General features: G+C 34.5%; 3 protein-coding genes across 12 annotated transcripts in view; all 3 read right to left on the reverse strand.

Annotated features, from left to right (window-relative positions):
- LOC129791903 (probable hydroxyacid-oxoacid transhydrogenase, mitochondrial) overlaps positions 1-16,453 on the reverse strand; it is a 294,221-nt gene that overhangs the window by 90,848 nt on the left and 186,920 nt on the right. The window lies entirely within an intron of this gene.
- LOC129791802 (liprin-alpha-1) overlaps positions 1-16,453 on the reverse strand; it is a 178,184-nt gene that overhangs the window by 90,848 nt on the left and 70,883 nt on the right. The window lies entirely within an intron of this gene.
- LOC129791783 (protein encore) overlaps positions 1-16,453 on the reverse strand; it is a 45,841-nt gene that overhangs the window by 1,831 nt on the left and 27,557 nt on the right. For 6 of the 10 annotated variants that reach the window (XM_055830274.1, XM_055830273.1, XM_055830270.1 and 3 more), the window contains 8 exons: positions 15,157-15,480; positions 14,855-15,072; positions 13,291-13,503; positions 9,696-9,922; positions 9,423-9,610; positions 7,425-7,898; positions 4,996-5,774; positions 3,148-4,123 (listed from right to left, as the gene is read on the reverse strand). In XM_055830274.1, the coding sequence (XP_055686249.1) occupies positions 3,148-4,123; positions 4,996-5,774; positions 7,425-7,898; positions 9,423-9,610; positions 9,696-9,922; positions 13,291-13,503; positions 14,855-15,072; positions 15,157-15,480 (3,399 nt within the window). The remainder of the gene's footprint in view (positions 1-3,147; positions 4,124-4,995; positions 5,775-7,424; positions 7,899-9,422; positions 9,611-9,695; positions 9,923-13,290; positions 13,504-14,854; positions 15,073-15,156; positions 15,481-16,453) is intronic. The other 4 variants (XM_055830279.1, XM_055830276.1, XM_055830277.1 and 1 more) reach the window with 3 other exon arrangements.

Raw genomic sequence — 16,453 nt, forward strand, 5'->3', positions numbered from 1 at the left:
AAAAAAACAAAAAAAAAAGAATTTTTAAACATAGAAAAATTACGTAAAACTTTCGTTAAAAGTTCGATACGCAAACGTCACAAATGTCAAAAAAAAGAATGAAAAACAGCTAATCCTTTGACGTTTCGTTGTGTCATATGTTGATCCAAACATGAAACATTTTATTTTTCAGAATTTTAATTAATTTAATCGTTTTTTGCAAGCTAGAAAAACGTTAAATTTACGTAAATTAGGGAAAAGAAGACATTCTAACTGAGAAATGTCTATTAAGAAGTAATCACTAGAATAAATAAAAATTATATTGGTAAGATGGAATGTTTCGATGTTTCTAAGTTTCACACGTTTTACATGAACGAAAAAAATGTTTTAATAAACATCAAAAGTGTTAAACATTAAAGAAATGTCATATAAACAGAAAAAATGACGTCGGTACACCAACAAATCACGTCAAACGTTAGAAATAGAAATATGAAAATTTAATGAAGTAATGTTAAACGTCAAAAATATGTTTGCTAAATGATAAAAATTGCAGTGAGTGAGAAACGTTGAATCATTGAAACATACGCTATTATTTACTCTATGTATGCTTTCAGAAAATATTCCTCAATTAAAACATCTTCTTTGGCATTTCTAAGTTGGAAAAACAATTAAAATATGTACGTAAAATTCGGGAAAATAAAATGTTTCACGTTTTCCCTTCACGTTTTTTTTTGTCGTACGTAGACCCAAATATGAAACATTTTATTTCCCCAATATTTTATAAAAATTCAATTGTTTAAGGAAGTCGAAGAAAATGTTTTGCCTAAATAATGTCCTCTGAGAGTATTCATAGAATAAATATCGTGATAAAAGAGGGCATGTTTCAATGTTTCTTATGTTTCACGTTGGACGTGAAAGGATTAATAGACGCGAAAGGGTTAAAGAACGTCAAACAAATTTAAAAATATATATATCTAAATATGAAAATACAAAGAAATATCAAAGTATAAAAAAAATCAAATGTTTAAAAGCAAAAACTTAGAACGTTAAACACGATATGTCAAACGATAAAAACATAAATGTTAAACGTTAGAAAATGAAGAACGTCTATTTAAAAGATCAAAAGACTTTGGAAAATACGTCAAACTTTGGAAACTTTTTCTTCTTTTTTTTAATGTTTTTCTGATCGAATGTTTTTTTCAGCGTTAAAACAGTGTCAAAACGTTAGAAACAACAACGTCGAAACATCCCCTTAAATAGATACCCAACTACGTCCCTGTTAAAAATATCAATAATTGAGTATTTTTTATTCTGTCTACGCGAAAGGGTTAATTTTCATTCAAATTTACAATAACTTCCTTTTTAATTTTCAAATATTCCCTCAATTTATCTCACAAAAATAGGGCAAAAAAAAAGAAATATTTCTTCGACTTTTCTAAATTTAATAATTAGGTCAGTCAATTAAAAAGAAATTAATATTTTCGATTATTTCCTTTCAACATTCAATTAAAATTATTTTTCTCATTACATTATATTTCCTTCTTTAACATTTCCCGAGTTTTTCTCTCCCATTTATTTGTCCTTGTGGAAGAATAATAAATCAATTTGTTTCCCCACTAATTGTGATAAAGGTAACATATTTTGCTGAATTTTCCTCCCTTCCGTGCCATTGATCTTTGTTTATTTACTGCCCCATCTTACTCTGTGCAGCTTCTCTTGTATTTAGCAATAAATTTTCCAACGTTTCTCTCACATCCAATTAAATTGAAAAATTGAGAAAGAAAAATTAAGGAGAATTCTTTTTCTGGCATCACCGATTAACCTTCTAATTTAAATTCAAAAAGGTCTTTCTCTTTAATAAATAAACACGCGATAAAAATACATCCCACCACCCCTTTTTGGGGGGGGTGCAAAAATAGCTTTTTGTGTGACCTTTCAAAAGGGCAATTTGCACAACAAAATGGATGAGATTGAAGGGTAAAAATGTACTGGTAAGCTGACCAAGCTTACGAGAGCTGTGTTTCTTTCAATGTAGGTACCAATTTTGTGAGAGCAAACTAGAACGCGAATTTGTTTAAATACGCTCAAAGTCGGGAAAAGTAAAAAGTCATACCCTAAGAAATCTTTAGAAGGCCATATCTCGAGAACGGATCCATAGATTTTCATAATTTTTTTTTGTTTGAAAGGTCTTGAAGTCAGCTATAACATATCGAAAAATGAAAAAAAAATTTGTCGCCATTTTCGAAAAATTCTAGTTCGAAATTTTCGAAAACTTTGTTTTTGATTGTAGCGCCTCTTGTGGTCATTTCTCGAAATTGCAATGTTCTAGACATTTGTAGGGCTTCACGAAACCTTTCATTTGCGCTTGAGTTGATCAAGATCGGACTTGTAGAACCCGAGATATGACATGCCAACTTTGGAAGGCTATATCTCGAGAACGGATCGATAGATTTTCTTCATTTTTGGCATGAAGGTAGATAATATAGTCAGCTATAACATATCAAAAAATAAAAAAAATTATGTTGCCGTTTTCGAGATATTCATCGAAAACTCATCGAAAATTTTGTTTTTGATTTTTGGCCCCCTAGCGGTCACTTTTGAAACTTCGGATGTTCTAGAAAGTTGTAGGGCTTGTTGAGAGCTTTCATTTGAGCCTGGGTTGATCGAAATCGGTCAAGCTGTTTTCGAGTTATGATCGATTTTCGATAAAAAATTGTGGCGGCCATATTAACTAAACGGCTTGACCGATTTTCGAAAATGAAGTATCGTTGGAAAGGTCTTGATGGCCCCTACAACATATCAAAATTTCAGATTTTTAGCTATTACAAGGGCTGAGATATAGCGAAAACAAAATTTTGAGGTTATTCAAAATGGCGGACGGAGGGGTGGGGGGTGGATTTGACCTCATAATCGGATTTCTTCAGGTCGATATTTAAACTTTGCCGTTTACCGCAAGTCTCTATCTATCACCGTTCTCTTGCAATTTAAGTTTATAATCCGGCCGGCCGGAAAAAAAAATTTTTGGCGCATACGTTTTTTGGAATGTGGGGACCCTAATTCGTGCTCATCCCAAGTTTGAGCCCGATCTGACGACTTTCGATTTTGCTCGGTACACAAAAGCTGTGTCTGAAAGAAACACAGCTAAAAAAAGAAAATCAATGGACTTACATGCGTGAAGTATGTCTGACCGAATTTAACATACATCCCCGCAGCTGGATTGTAGGCGGCCCCAATTAGGGGCTGATGGCATGCCGCTGGATCGATCCCCATGGCCGTGGCTGGATGATGATGCGCCAGCGGTGGATTGTGCGTCCCGCGCGCCATATAGACGGGCTGTTGCTCACTCGATGCAATACTATTTGGTGAATTGTTGCTCTCCGTTGAATTTGTGCTCGGCGTATTGCGCTGACTATTGCTACGACGGAGATCGAGATTTGCCGGCTTTGGGCGCGGTCCACGTGCCGCTGGGCCCTTATCACCGGGCTGTGCTACAACATTCCCCCCCGGTGGCCCCATATGCCCACCACCGCCACCCATTGGCTTCCCTCCCACCGACGCCCCACCACCATCGGAACGTCCCTTCTGGAAGGCCCCACCGGGATTTGTGGGACGTCCCACATTTGGTGTATTGTCATGCGAGAGATTCTTCTTCACGGGATGACCAGACGCCCCGCCGGCGGATTGCGTCATCCCAACGACACCACCACTGTAGCTTGTCTGCTGCTGCCTCGGACCAAGAGCACCATTGCGATTACGATTTGGCTGCGATGAATGCTGCTGCTGCTGCTGCTGCGGCCCACCGCTGCCATTTGTATGATTCTTCCGCTCATACTGACCCCCAGCACCGCCGTAGCCATTCTCCCCGGCCGTGGTGGGAGCTCCTCCTCCCCCCGGGAATTGGGGCCCAAAACCATTTGTCATGATGGGCGGTGTGGGGAAGATTGGTGGTCCCCCCTTTGCCGCCATATGCCCCGTCGGGAGGGGTAGTGGGAGTGAAAGGGGCGTACTCGGGGTTGACTGTGGCGTCCCCGATGTCTGAGCATTGTAGGAGCTTTGCGCGGGATCCGTTGTGTTGTTGTGCATTTGATTTGAATGAGTCTGTTGCGTTGGTTGTTGCTGCTGCGTCGTGGACATTACGCCATATCTGTTGAAAGATTTTTTATTTATTTTGTATTTTAAACGTTTTTTTTTTTCTGAGATACTAAATTGAATAAAATACAAAAGAGAGGAGAGACAGACAAACATACAAACAAACAGGGAGAGAGAAATAAGCATACTAACAAAAAGAGAAACAAAACAAGAAACAGAGAGGAAAAAAAAACAAAAAAGCAGAGAAACAAACAAACAAACAAACAATTAAACCGAAAGAAAAACAGACAAACAAACTGAAATAGAAACAAACAAACAGACAAACAGAGAGAGACTCAAACAAACAGAAAGAGAAACAAACCAATAAAAAAAAGAGTAAAAACAGACAAAGAATCAGAGTAACAAACAAACAATTAAACAGAAAGAAAAACAAACTGAAAAAACAAACAAACAAAAAGAGAAACAAATAATGGAAAAAGGAACAATCAGAAGAAAAAACAGACAAATTAAAAGAGAAGCATAATAAACAGAAATAGGAACAGACCACCACGCATAATGACAAACAAACTGGAAAAGAAACAAACAAACAGACAAACAGAGACACACAAACAATTATAGAAATAAACAAAATAAAATAGAAAGAGAAACAGACATACAGAAGAAGGAATAAACAAACAAACGAATAAACCGAAAGAAAAACAGACCAACAACCAAAAATTAAAACAAACATAATGAGAAACAAACAAACAAACAAGCAAATAGAAAAAGACTCAAACGAGCAGAAAGAGAAACAGTTCATCAAATAAAAAGAGAAACAGATAAACAAAGAAAAAGTATAACAAACAAACAGAAAAGCAAACCCACAAACAAGCAAACAGACAAACAAACAAAAAGACAAACAAACAATTAAATTGAATGAAAACAAACCTTATTTTAACACCATCCGTAGCAGCATGATGTGAATGCGGATGATGCGGGAGATGCGAAACGGCTGCAGTTGCGGAAACGGGTACAGTTGCCGGGGAGGCGTATGGAAGCATATTTGGGTAGACAGGTTGAGGTAAAGCGTACATAGTTCCCGGATCACCAGCCGCAGCGGCAATTGGTACCCCCGTCGACCCGAAGGGGTTATTGAATGTCGTCGTCTGCGGCGTAGATGGATTCGATCCGTGCGTCTGCTGCTGCTGCACATTCTGCGGCGGACTCCCCCTCTTGCTACCCCCACCAGCTGTCCCATTGGCCGTTGATGCGGGATGCGGCAGCAATTGCGGCTGTGGCACGTAGTATGTGGTGGCCATCGGTTGACCCCAGTACCCCTGATATGTCGTGGTGCCGTTGTACGTTGGATACGGATACGTCATGGTTGGATACGCCGGGATTGGGTACTGCGGTGTCGCCGCGGCGGCCGCTGCGGGACTCCCAAATTGATCCGTGGCCGCCGTATAGACCACCTGACCCTGCGTGTAGAGGGGCCCACTTGAGTACGCCGTCGGGGCGTACGGTGTCATGGGGACCACCGTTGCAGCAGCTGCAGCTGCAGCGGGTTGGTAGAGAGCTGCCGTGGGGGTTGGTGCCGGCATTAGGCCACTATCGCGCGGTGTACCTGCCTGATCGTACATCGGGAGGAAATATCCCGACATCTCGGACTCCATGGGAGGCGGATAAGCATAAACCATTGGGGGGACAGCGTACACACTTCCATCCGGCTGAAGAGGAGAAAAAAATTATTAAAATAAATAAATTAAAGAATCCTTCGATTTTTGAAGATAAATCAAGAAACTTGATTTTAAAATAAGGCTGATTATTCCTTTTGAATATTCAGCCTAAAAAGGATAAAACAGATTTGCAGGAAAAGGATTTTATTCGTTTTGTGTAAGAAAATCCCCTTATTTTGGGAATTTGATCAGGATATCCGTAAAAATTGTAGAAAACTATTACACGAAAATCGAAAAACAGCCTAACTGACTTAGAAAGTTAGGCTAAAATTACCTGGAAGATTTTTTTCTTCAAAAATGCAAAAATACGTCATTCATTTTCATTTTTCTTGTCTCTTTTAGCCCATTTCTACCGAATTCTAGGAATTCTTGTTCGACTGGAATTAAACTTTAACAAAATGACAAATCTTGACCAAAGGAATCCTAGGAAACTAAGTAGAATTTTTTAGGTTATGCAATTTGTAAAATAATATGAAAGTGAAGTTAAATTAAATCAATTCGAATAAACACAATTTCTTACTTTTCTTTTTTTTTTCAAACATTTCACAAATTTTCATCCAAATCGGTCCAATAGATTTATATTTTACGATAAAGAAAATGTTTCTTAAGGGAGGGTCTCTTGTGCAAATTGTTGGAATTGACACACTTTTAATGCTTTTATTTTTCCTGGGATTTTTTTTAAACCTAGTTTTCCGATGTTGTTTACATTTGTAGCCTAATTATTGAAGAGTAACAAAATAACTTTTCCCCATCTTAGGTGCGTCGCCATTTTGTGATTTTCTACTTTTCCACAGAACTGCCCTAAAACACAAAGGTAGGTTTTTCTCAGGATCTACTGGATGGATTTTGATGAAGTAAAAGGCAAATGAAAGAAGAGATACCAGTGGAAAATGTACCGGAACAGAATTTTAAATTTCTATTCTGGGGCTGAGAAAAATGTGATATTTGTGCACAATTTTTTTTCACGTTTTATCACTTTTCTCAGCTCCAGAATGGAAATTCAAAATTCTGTTCCGGTACATTTTCCACTGTCATGTCTTCTTTCATTTACCTTTTATTTCATCAAAATTCATCCAGTAGATCCTAAGAAAAACCTACATTTGTGTTTTAGGGCAGTTCTCTGAAAAACTCGGAAAATCACAAAATGGCATCTCACCTAAAATTGCAAAAATTGATTTTCTTACACTTCAATAATTAGACTTTAAATATGGCCATAACTGGATAACTAAAGTCTAAGAACTTGAAGATAAATGAAAATATTTAAAATATGTCCATACCAAAGACTCTCCTAAGAGACTGTCCTTAAATTAAAGGCTCATTCATGTACAAATGGATAACAATAAAATTACTGTTCTAGCAATCTTTCAGAAGACCTTTTAAAAATTTTCTCGAAAATTTTTGCATTGAAAGGGACAAAATGGCAAATGGGGGCCAATTTTAACTTTAATAGCATTTTTCTTTATGACCCCAGTGGAAAATGGTGAATATTTTTGGCGATTCTTTATCCTTTTTTGATTCCCTTCAAGACTGTGTTGGTCAAAATTGTTTCCTCCGTTTATTTCAATTAGGTTACTTGGCCCTTGTAAGCTGCATGAACCCCTTTGTGGTAGAAAAGTAAGTAATTAAGTAAGTATAACTCACCCCTTGTTGATATGTTGGATATGGGGCATTTGGGGCTGGAAATATGGCACCATTCTCCATGGCTGGATACCCCGTTGTGGTGGTATAGCCCATAACGGGTATCACAGACGGCATCACAGACGACTTGGCCAGCTGTGCACCGTCCTCCTGCCGTGGATGCTGATGGTGCACCTTAGCCGTCGTATCCTGTACATTATTGCTGCTGTGAGTGGCATTAGTTTGTGACGTCGACGATGGTTGATGTGGATGATTAGTGGCGCTTTGGGTGCCGGATGTGGTTGTGAATGTGGTGGTTATGATTGCATTCGTGACTGTTGTGCTGGGAATCACGGCGGATTCCGCGGCGGGGGATGTTGTCACGGCATTTGTTGTGGTGGAGGAAGCATTTGTTGTTAGATAAGCACCTTCGCAATTAACTGCAACTGCTGTGCTTGCCGGTGTTGCACTTGTGCTTTGATTAGTTGCAATTGATGGCTGATTTTTTTTTAATAACATTTTTTATTTTTTATCACAACCCATGTGGCGGCACACAAATGCGATTGACATTGATTTTTAGACAGCAACACAGAGGTTTAGTTCGTGTGTGTGTTGTGTGTTTGTGTTGTGGGTGGAAAGACAAGTATACAGAAATTGTTATAGAAGAATTTACGCACAAATATTAAGGAAAGATTTTTTATTTTAAAAATGTGTTGGAGATATATTACAAAAAAAAGTCAATCATAACGCGTCCAGTTATAAGAGTTGGTGTCCCACAACGTGTAGAAATTTGTTTATACGTTGTAATGCGATTTGTGAGCAGTATAAGTAGGCAAAGTTGATTTTTTTTTGTAAAATTCAGTAATTTGATGGATAAAAATGGTCATAACTCTGGTTCTATAAGACCTACAGAAATTTCTTGACTATTTTTGGAAAGGTCTAGAAATAAGCTAAAATTTGATATATATCACAATGATTTTCAAGGTCACCTCTAGAACACAAAATGGCGGATTTTTGTTTCACAAAAAGAGTTTTTCGCATTTTTGTCCCGAAGGAATGATTCTAGAGGTTTCTGATGTTCTAGAAAGTTGTAGAGTTTTGCAAAACCTTTAATTTGATACTAAGATGAGCAAAATCGGTCAAGCAGTACAGGAGATATGATTCTTAGAACTTTTCAAAATCAAGAATTTTTCAAATGACGATATCTTCTAAACGGCGACATAGATTTTCTTCATTTTCGGACTGGTGATAGCTATTGAGTCAGGCCACAACATATCAAAATTTAAAGGAAAACGATAACAGATATTCGGAGATATTGCCCCTTAAAGTTAGGCAATTTTTGTTTTTGTTTTTAGCGCCTCTTGCGGATGTTTTTGGAACTTGGAATGTTTTAGACAGTTGTAGGGCTTCTCAATACCTTTCATTTGATACCAAGATGGTCAAAATCAGTCAAGACGTTCTCGAGTTATATCGAAAAAAACACTTTTTGCTTTAGACCGCCATATTTGCTAAACGGCTTGACCGATTTTCAAGTATGAATTATCGATGAAAACGTCTCACTGAGCTCTACAACATACTAAAATTTCAGATCTCTAGCTATAAGGGAAGTGGTTGACAGTAGTTCAAAATGGCGGACGGCGGCCATCTTGGATTTTGAAAATACGAAAAAATGAAATTTTACACCCACATTTCTATAGAAAACTTCAAACCGGAAGTCTCTATTTGTTACCGTTCTTGAGATATAAGGCAAAGTTTGGACGACCGGAAGGACGGCCGGATCAAAAATTTTCCACCACCATTTTCGTAATGTGGGATGTCTAAAACGTGCTCATACCAAGTTTGAGCCCGATCTGAGGTGGTCGGTTTTTCCGACGATTACAATACTTGGTGTTGGCCACGAAGTGGAACACCAACTAATATATTTTTTTAGTGATTAAATTGTGATTGATTTTGCCACACAAAAACTAAGAAAATTCTACATGAGATGAACAGAAAAAGAAGAGAAGAAAGCACAAAACTTACAATTTCATTTAATCCACCAGATTGTAGAATAATCTCTTGCGTGGGAATATTTGGACTAGTTGCCTGACTCTTTTGCATCTTCTGCGGGGAAATCTTTGTATTTTCAGCTGCCTGATGGTGGAGTTGCATTGGAGATTCCGACTGCCTCCCATGAGCTTCCTCCTCATCAATTTGGGGACTAGTTAAATCTACAAAAATACCATCCCCATAAAAAAAACGATTTTTTTAACAATTTATTTCCCTCCAAAAAAAAATAAAAGAATTTCCTCCCACCTTCTGTGGATGAACTGGCTGTTTGATTTTCCATTATAACGCTGTGCGTTAAGCTATTATTATTTTCATTCCCATCGCAAATGTCATTATTCCTCATTGATGACTTTGTCTTGTCATATTTCTTATTCCGTGGCACATGTGTTGGGGGTTTTATCATTATATTATTGTTATTGTTATTGTGAAGATTTCCTGGTGGCAAATTTGACGGGTCAAATAAGTACAGCGAACTGAAAGTACACGAAATAAAATAGGAAAAACATCCTTCAATGTATTAATTTCCTCTCTCCACAAACACACACTGAATTGAAGGAAATAAACATTTTTTTTAGAAATAAAAATTCTTTATATTACATTGAACGAAAAAAAAAGTTTTCAATACATTAAAGATAGAAATATTAAAGTAAATAAATAAATAGCTCGTGAAATGTTTTTTTTTTTCTTCATTTTATAATGTATCGTGTTTTCCTCATTGATCTACACTTTCACACAAAATCCAAACTCCTTTTAAAATATCTACAGGGTGGCCAGGAAATTAGGGCATGATTTTAACCGCAAATAACTTTTGATTGGATTGAGATATCTGAAAACTTCTGCCGCCAAAAGATGCGTAAACTCAAAAAGTTTTTTTTTGCTTTTTTATTTCAAGTCGATATCTTAAAAATTGTAGCCGGAAGAGCAAAAAATGTAAAAGTTACCATTTGTATGGAAAACGATGAAATATTCTGGATTTCATGTCTGTTGATTTTCTCAAAATCCATTAAAAAGTTCCAAAGATCATTAAACAATTGAATATTTGACTAAATTTGAATTAAAGAAGCCTTTCCTGACTTTATGCGACTAAATATTCAAACATTTTAAGAATATTTTTGAGTTAAATCAGATATTGTCATCATGTGGCAATTCAGCGTTAATTTGACATGAAAAGCAGTATATTTGACATCGACAAAACGCTTTTTTTCACGTTTTTTGCTCTTGCGGCTACAATTTTTAAGATATCGATTTGAAATAAAAAGCAAATAAAACTTTTTGAGTTTACGCACCTTTTGGTGGCAGAAGTTTTCAGATATCTCAATCCAATCAAAAGTTATTCGCGGTTAAAATCATGCCCTAATTTCCTGGCCACCCTGTATATTGGATTTTTTTCATGGTTTGTTTTGATCCTTTTTTCCATTAAAAATCTATTTTTTTTTCGCAAATTATTGAAAACATATTTTAAAATAAATTTTTCCCGTCATTTGTTTGCAGTTAAAAGGACTCTATTCATTTTTGTTCACTTGTAAAATCCTTTGTAGAAACTCCTGTAGATGTCCAAAAAACATTCAAGAAAATTAACAAAAATTAACTTTTTAATTTTCACTGAGAATTATTGAAAAATCTCATTTGAAATGTAGTACCTATTAGAAAAATAAATAGGTCACGCCCCTATTCTACCGCACTGATAGGGGGAAATGGGGCAAAATGTTAGAAAATCAAGACCACACATCTCCAATATCTCAGTAAATATTATTTCGTAATTGTTCTAATTTAGTCAAAAGGTACCTTTTATAACTCTAACTAAGCCTATAAAGTTTTATAATAATTGATCTAATATTTTGGGATTTATTTAAAAAATAAATTTTTCGAATTTCATAGTTACTTTGACCTTTCATTTCAATATCGTATTTTGGCGTATTTCTGTGTATTTTTTTTGATCCAAATGCATTTTTTGATAGAGTAACTATTGCTGAACACGAATTTAGTCTAAATTTTCCGGGTTTTCCCGTAGAACACTGACACTAAAAAGTACCACTTGGGGCAAAATGTTAGAAACTGTTTTTAAGGCTGTTAACTTTTTTTTTGTTTATTTGTAATGCTTTTTTTTATCAATTTAATAAACATATTCTTTTAATAAAACTTCTTTAATAATCATCCAATTCTCCTTACAACAATTCTTTTATATATGTTTGGATGGCTCTGGTGGGGCTAATGAACAAGAGGGGATGGCCCCACCAGGCCATCGAAGGGGGGGGGGGGGCACTACATATTTATTTTATTTTTTTCCAGTCGGCACAAATAATACTTATAATTTAGCATGTTATATTACTCTCTATTACAAATATAAAATTATTTAAAAAATAAAAAGTGCAATTTCATAAATTTTTCATTTTTCTTATTTTTTTTTATTAAAAAAAAAATTCTAATTGTTACACAAATACCTTATTATCAATTGCTTTTATAGTGTCTAGATGAAATAAATTCATAAAATTGAAATTTAAGGCCAAAAAACACAAACTAACATTTTGCCCCATAATTTTTGAAACAGGCAAATGTGCAAGGGTTTGGAAAATGGCCTGAAAATGCATTTTCCCGTTGAGATAGAGAAAAATCGTCTGAGACAAAGTTGTAGCCCGGAAAATTTCCTATAAGATAGTCGTCATGTCCATGTCCCCCTATATTTCTTTATTTTTGCATGAAGCAAATGCATCGAAGCCCCATTGAAGATAATTATTTAAGGCTTATTTTACACTTTTTTTGTCATCACCAAATTCCGTAAAAGTTGTAAAAGAAACCGCAATTATTTGACAATTTTTACAAACATTTTTAATAGGTTAATCTATTTTTTTTTTTAAATTTTCTCTGTTGCATTTTCTTTTTATTTTTTCATTTCATTTTAGATATTATTTGTGAGGGAATTTGAAGCTGAATTTAAAAATCATTTTTATATTTTCCAGGATGTTTTTTGACCCAATAAAAAGTTTTTTTTTTATTCATCTATAAATAACATTTTACAAAAGAATTTAAAAAAAATGAATAGAATCCTTTAAAAAAAACATTTTTAAATTCCTTTTAATTTTTGCTTAATGTACTGAAAAATAAAACTAAGGGTGGAATTCACTAAGCTGGGCTTAAAAATTTAAATCGTTTTATAAGTTGGTCTTAAGGTTTTAAGTCAGTTTTTTTAAGACTGACCTTAAATTTAAAGTCGGTCCTAAAATTTGTAAGTCGATCTTGAAATTTCTAAGTCAGATTAACATTTTACAAATTTTGATGGTTAGAAATTGTCAGATGCACTTTTTGGAACTTAAAACTTAAAATTTTTAAGTCAGACATAAAAAACTGACTTAGATCCATAAGACCGACTTTAATTGTTAAGCCCGACTGAGTAGTGAATTCCGCCTTAGATCTCCTATTCTCCTCTTTATTGTTATTCAACTTTTGAAAAATTTAAATGTTTTTTCCCTAATTCTGAATACTTTTGTTTGCAATGAAAATTGCGTGTTTTTATGTATAAATGTTTTTATTTTTATTGTCGTGTTGCAATAGAAACAAATAAAGCAAATTTTCTGCCAGTTTAATACAAAAAAAAAAAACTCAAAATCAAATGAGAAGAAAATAGAGATAAAAGTGCTCCGCAAGGCTTGCAACAATAATTAAGTTTTAGAGAGAGAGAAACAAAAAACTGATGATGCAAAAAATTAGGCAGCAGAAAAGAGATCAAATTTAGTTTTTAAACAAAAAAAAATAATTAGGAAAATCAATTAAATAAAAATTAAGTTTTTTTCTTTTAATTTAAAAAAAAAGGAGAACAAAACACGAGAGACGAGACAATAATTACCCGTCCTGATTGACAATGGGCTGCAGTGTTTGCGGATCAATGAGTACACTACCGCGCGGCACACTGGCCATATCAGTCACGGCCCACACAACACCACGGGCAGCTGGTGAGGGGAGCACTGATTGGGGCTCCGGCGTGTGATCGCCGCTACCGTAACCAGTTGGAGACGGTGTAATGGAATCAGAGCGAAGAGATTGTGTTTGTGTTTTATATCTACAAACACACAATTTTTAAATTTTTAAGAAATTTTACATTTTTTTTAATTCAACTAGCAAGAGTAATTGCTTTACAAATCTTAATTTAAAAAAAAATTGGCGGAAATTCACTAAAAAGTGTTTTTATTTAAAATTTCAGAGGTTGAATTTGAAAATTTCAACAAAAAAAAAAGTAAAATTTCAATTTCTGAATTTTAAATTTCAGTGGTTGAAAAAAGATTTCAAATAAGTTTTAAAATCAAAAATTCACCCACTAGTTTTCCCTCATTTAAATTCAGACCTTAAAATGTAAAATTCATTCTCATTAAATTAAAATTTTAGTCATAAAAAACAATTAAATTACTGAAATGTAAAAAAATTGAAACTGAAAATATCCTGAAAGCAATTTTCAGCATGTAAAATACAATTACAATTAATGAGATAAAATTTTAAAATTCAGACACTAAAACTCCTAACTTTATTAATAAAATAATCTATTCAAAGAACTTTCCTTTAGATTCTCATTTGTTTAGTTCATAAAATTAAAAAAAAAATAAATAAAAATTTAGAATACTGTTCATATTTTCAACAAATGAAAATATCAATTTATTTTATGAATTTTTCTTTTAATTTTAAAATCCTTTTAAATTTTTTTTTATTTTCAAATATTGAAATTTTAACTTAAAAAAATTTAACATTCAGGTCCTGAAACTTGAAACTTTTAGCCTGAAATAGCAATATTTGTTTGCTGAATTTCTTTCTTTTCACCTTTAAATTCTTTTTCAAATTATACTTTTCAAATTTTTTAAAACTTAATATTAAATATTTAGACACTAAAACTTTTGACCTTAATTTTTTTTTTATTTTCACTTAAAAGTCTTTTTAAAATGTTATTTCTAAAAATTAAAAATTTAAACTTCCAAATCATTCAAATCAAATATTCAGACTCATGAAATATTCATTTTTACTTCAAAATTCTTCTCTGATTCTGAAATTTAAAACTCAGACACTTAACATTGAATCTCCGCCTGGGATTTACTTAAAATTTTAATTTCTTTTCACGTCAACTTTAACGAACGTTTATCAGGGTAGTAATTTATTAAATTGAAATTTCCAATAAAATTGGGATCATAAGAATACTGAATAGCTCTGATTTTGTCAAAGCTGCCGTAATTTCTCTAAAATTCTGATCCTTTTGATCCTTTTAGCTGTGATTCTTTCATTTGAACATTCCTTTTGATCTTCTCAGAATTCTTTTAATCATTTCTTTTGCTCTTCTTTATTCAATCCTTTTTGATTGACGAGCAAAAATGTGTCGCGTTATTATAGGGAGGAGAGTATTAAGTAAAAGCTTTTGAATTTGAACTTACCCACTGCTGGATGGAGAACATCTCCATGGGGTATTTGTGCTGCCAACTGAATCCTGTTTGGGGAAGAGTCGTGGTCCTGCACTCTTTGTGGATGTCACTGAATCACCACGCGATAGTTGATGCCCTGGTGGCCCGGAGGACTGCATTGGGCCCCCATAGCCACCAAAACTGTGAGATTTCGACACACACGGACGTCCATCGCCTCGTGTATCCACAGACTATTTTAACCACCAAAGAAACATTCCCAAAAATTTATTTGAAAATTCCCGCAGAAAAAAAATAAACTAATTTAGAAAACTTACGAGAGATTGAACTTTAAGGAGACGATTATTTTGAGCCATTTTGTGCCTCCCGGAATTTTCGGAACTCTCCGAACTCGACCATGGCCAATGTTGTTCCTCCACCGAACAATCAGCCCCACCGCAATCTCTATCCTTGAAGATTCTCCTCCGTGCCCTTTCGTACTCTTCCTCGCGCTCCTCGAAACTCTTTGATTTCCTATCCAACATCCCACGATCCGGGCACGGCAAAAGCCCCTGACGGTACTCATCGAAACTATGTGAATCACGCTTTAGTATTGACTTTCGCGGTTCATCCATTTCACGTATCAATGTCTCAAAGCGAATCTTTTTTTTTTTGAAAGAAAATTCACACAAAAAGAGAAAGAAAAAAAAATCATTTCAATTCCCCAAAAAAGTGACAAATTTTATGCAATATAGATGTTAAAACTTATTTTATTTAGGTCGTCCTCGTAGAAGGACTTCCGTTTTCCCACTTTTGACAAAAACAATGCCAAAAATGTTCCTGCACCACACTATCTGGTGATTAATGGGAATACAGTGGCTTTGCAAACATGCAATTCTGTGTAAATTTTACCCAAGGACAAAGGGCAAACAGCTGAGGCGCTGTATTCAATGGAAGTAGATGTTTCCATTGAACACAGTCTGGGGTAATTAAATGGGGAATTTCTCACTCAATTTCCTGTTATTCTTTATTTATTATTTTTATGCTTTTCTTTTTGTTAAAATTCTTCTCAAAAATTAAAAATCTTCGTGGGAATTATAGTTCTAAAATAAATTTAAAAAAAGAAATATCGAAGAAAAAAATATGTTTCACCTTGACTTGAACCTGGGACATTTGCATGGGAAAATGAGAACGCTAACCACTGGGCAAAGTGTTAAAGATTTTCGATCATGGTACGACTAAATTTTTATTTTTTATTTCGAGTGATTTCGAAGCAGGAAAAGGTCTTAAAAATTAAAAAAGACAAAAATAAGCTTTTGAAAGGTTCTTTTCAGAAGCAAAATTACGAAATTCTTAAAATTGATGAATATTTTTCAAGGGATGTTTATCTGAATGAAAATCTTCGAATTATTCGTCAAGAATAGGATTTTTCGGGAAAGATTATGATTATTCGCCAAAAAGAATCAAATTATTCGTCGCGAATCAGATTATTCGTCGTGATTTGGAGATTTGAATTATTTTTCATAATTAGAATTTTTCGTTGAAGTTCGGATTATTCGTCAAGAATATTTATATTATTCGTATAGAAGATTCGAATTATTTGTCGAAATTTGAATTATTCGTCAAGGTTCGGAT

Source organism: Lutzomyia longipalpis, chromosome 3 (assembly GCF_024334085.1).
Source record: "Lutzomyia longipalpis isolate SR_M1_2022 chromosome 3, ASM2433408v1".
NCBI lineage: Eukaryota > Metazoa > Arthropoda > Insecta > Diptera > Psychodidae > Lutzomyia > Lutzomyia longipalpis.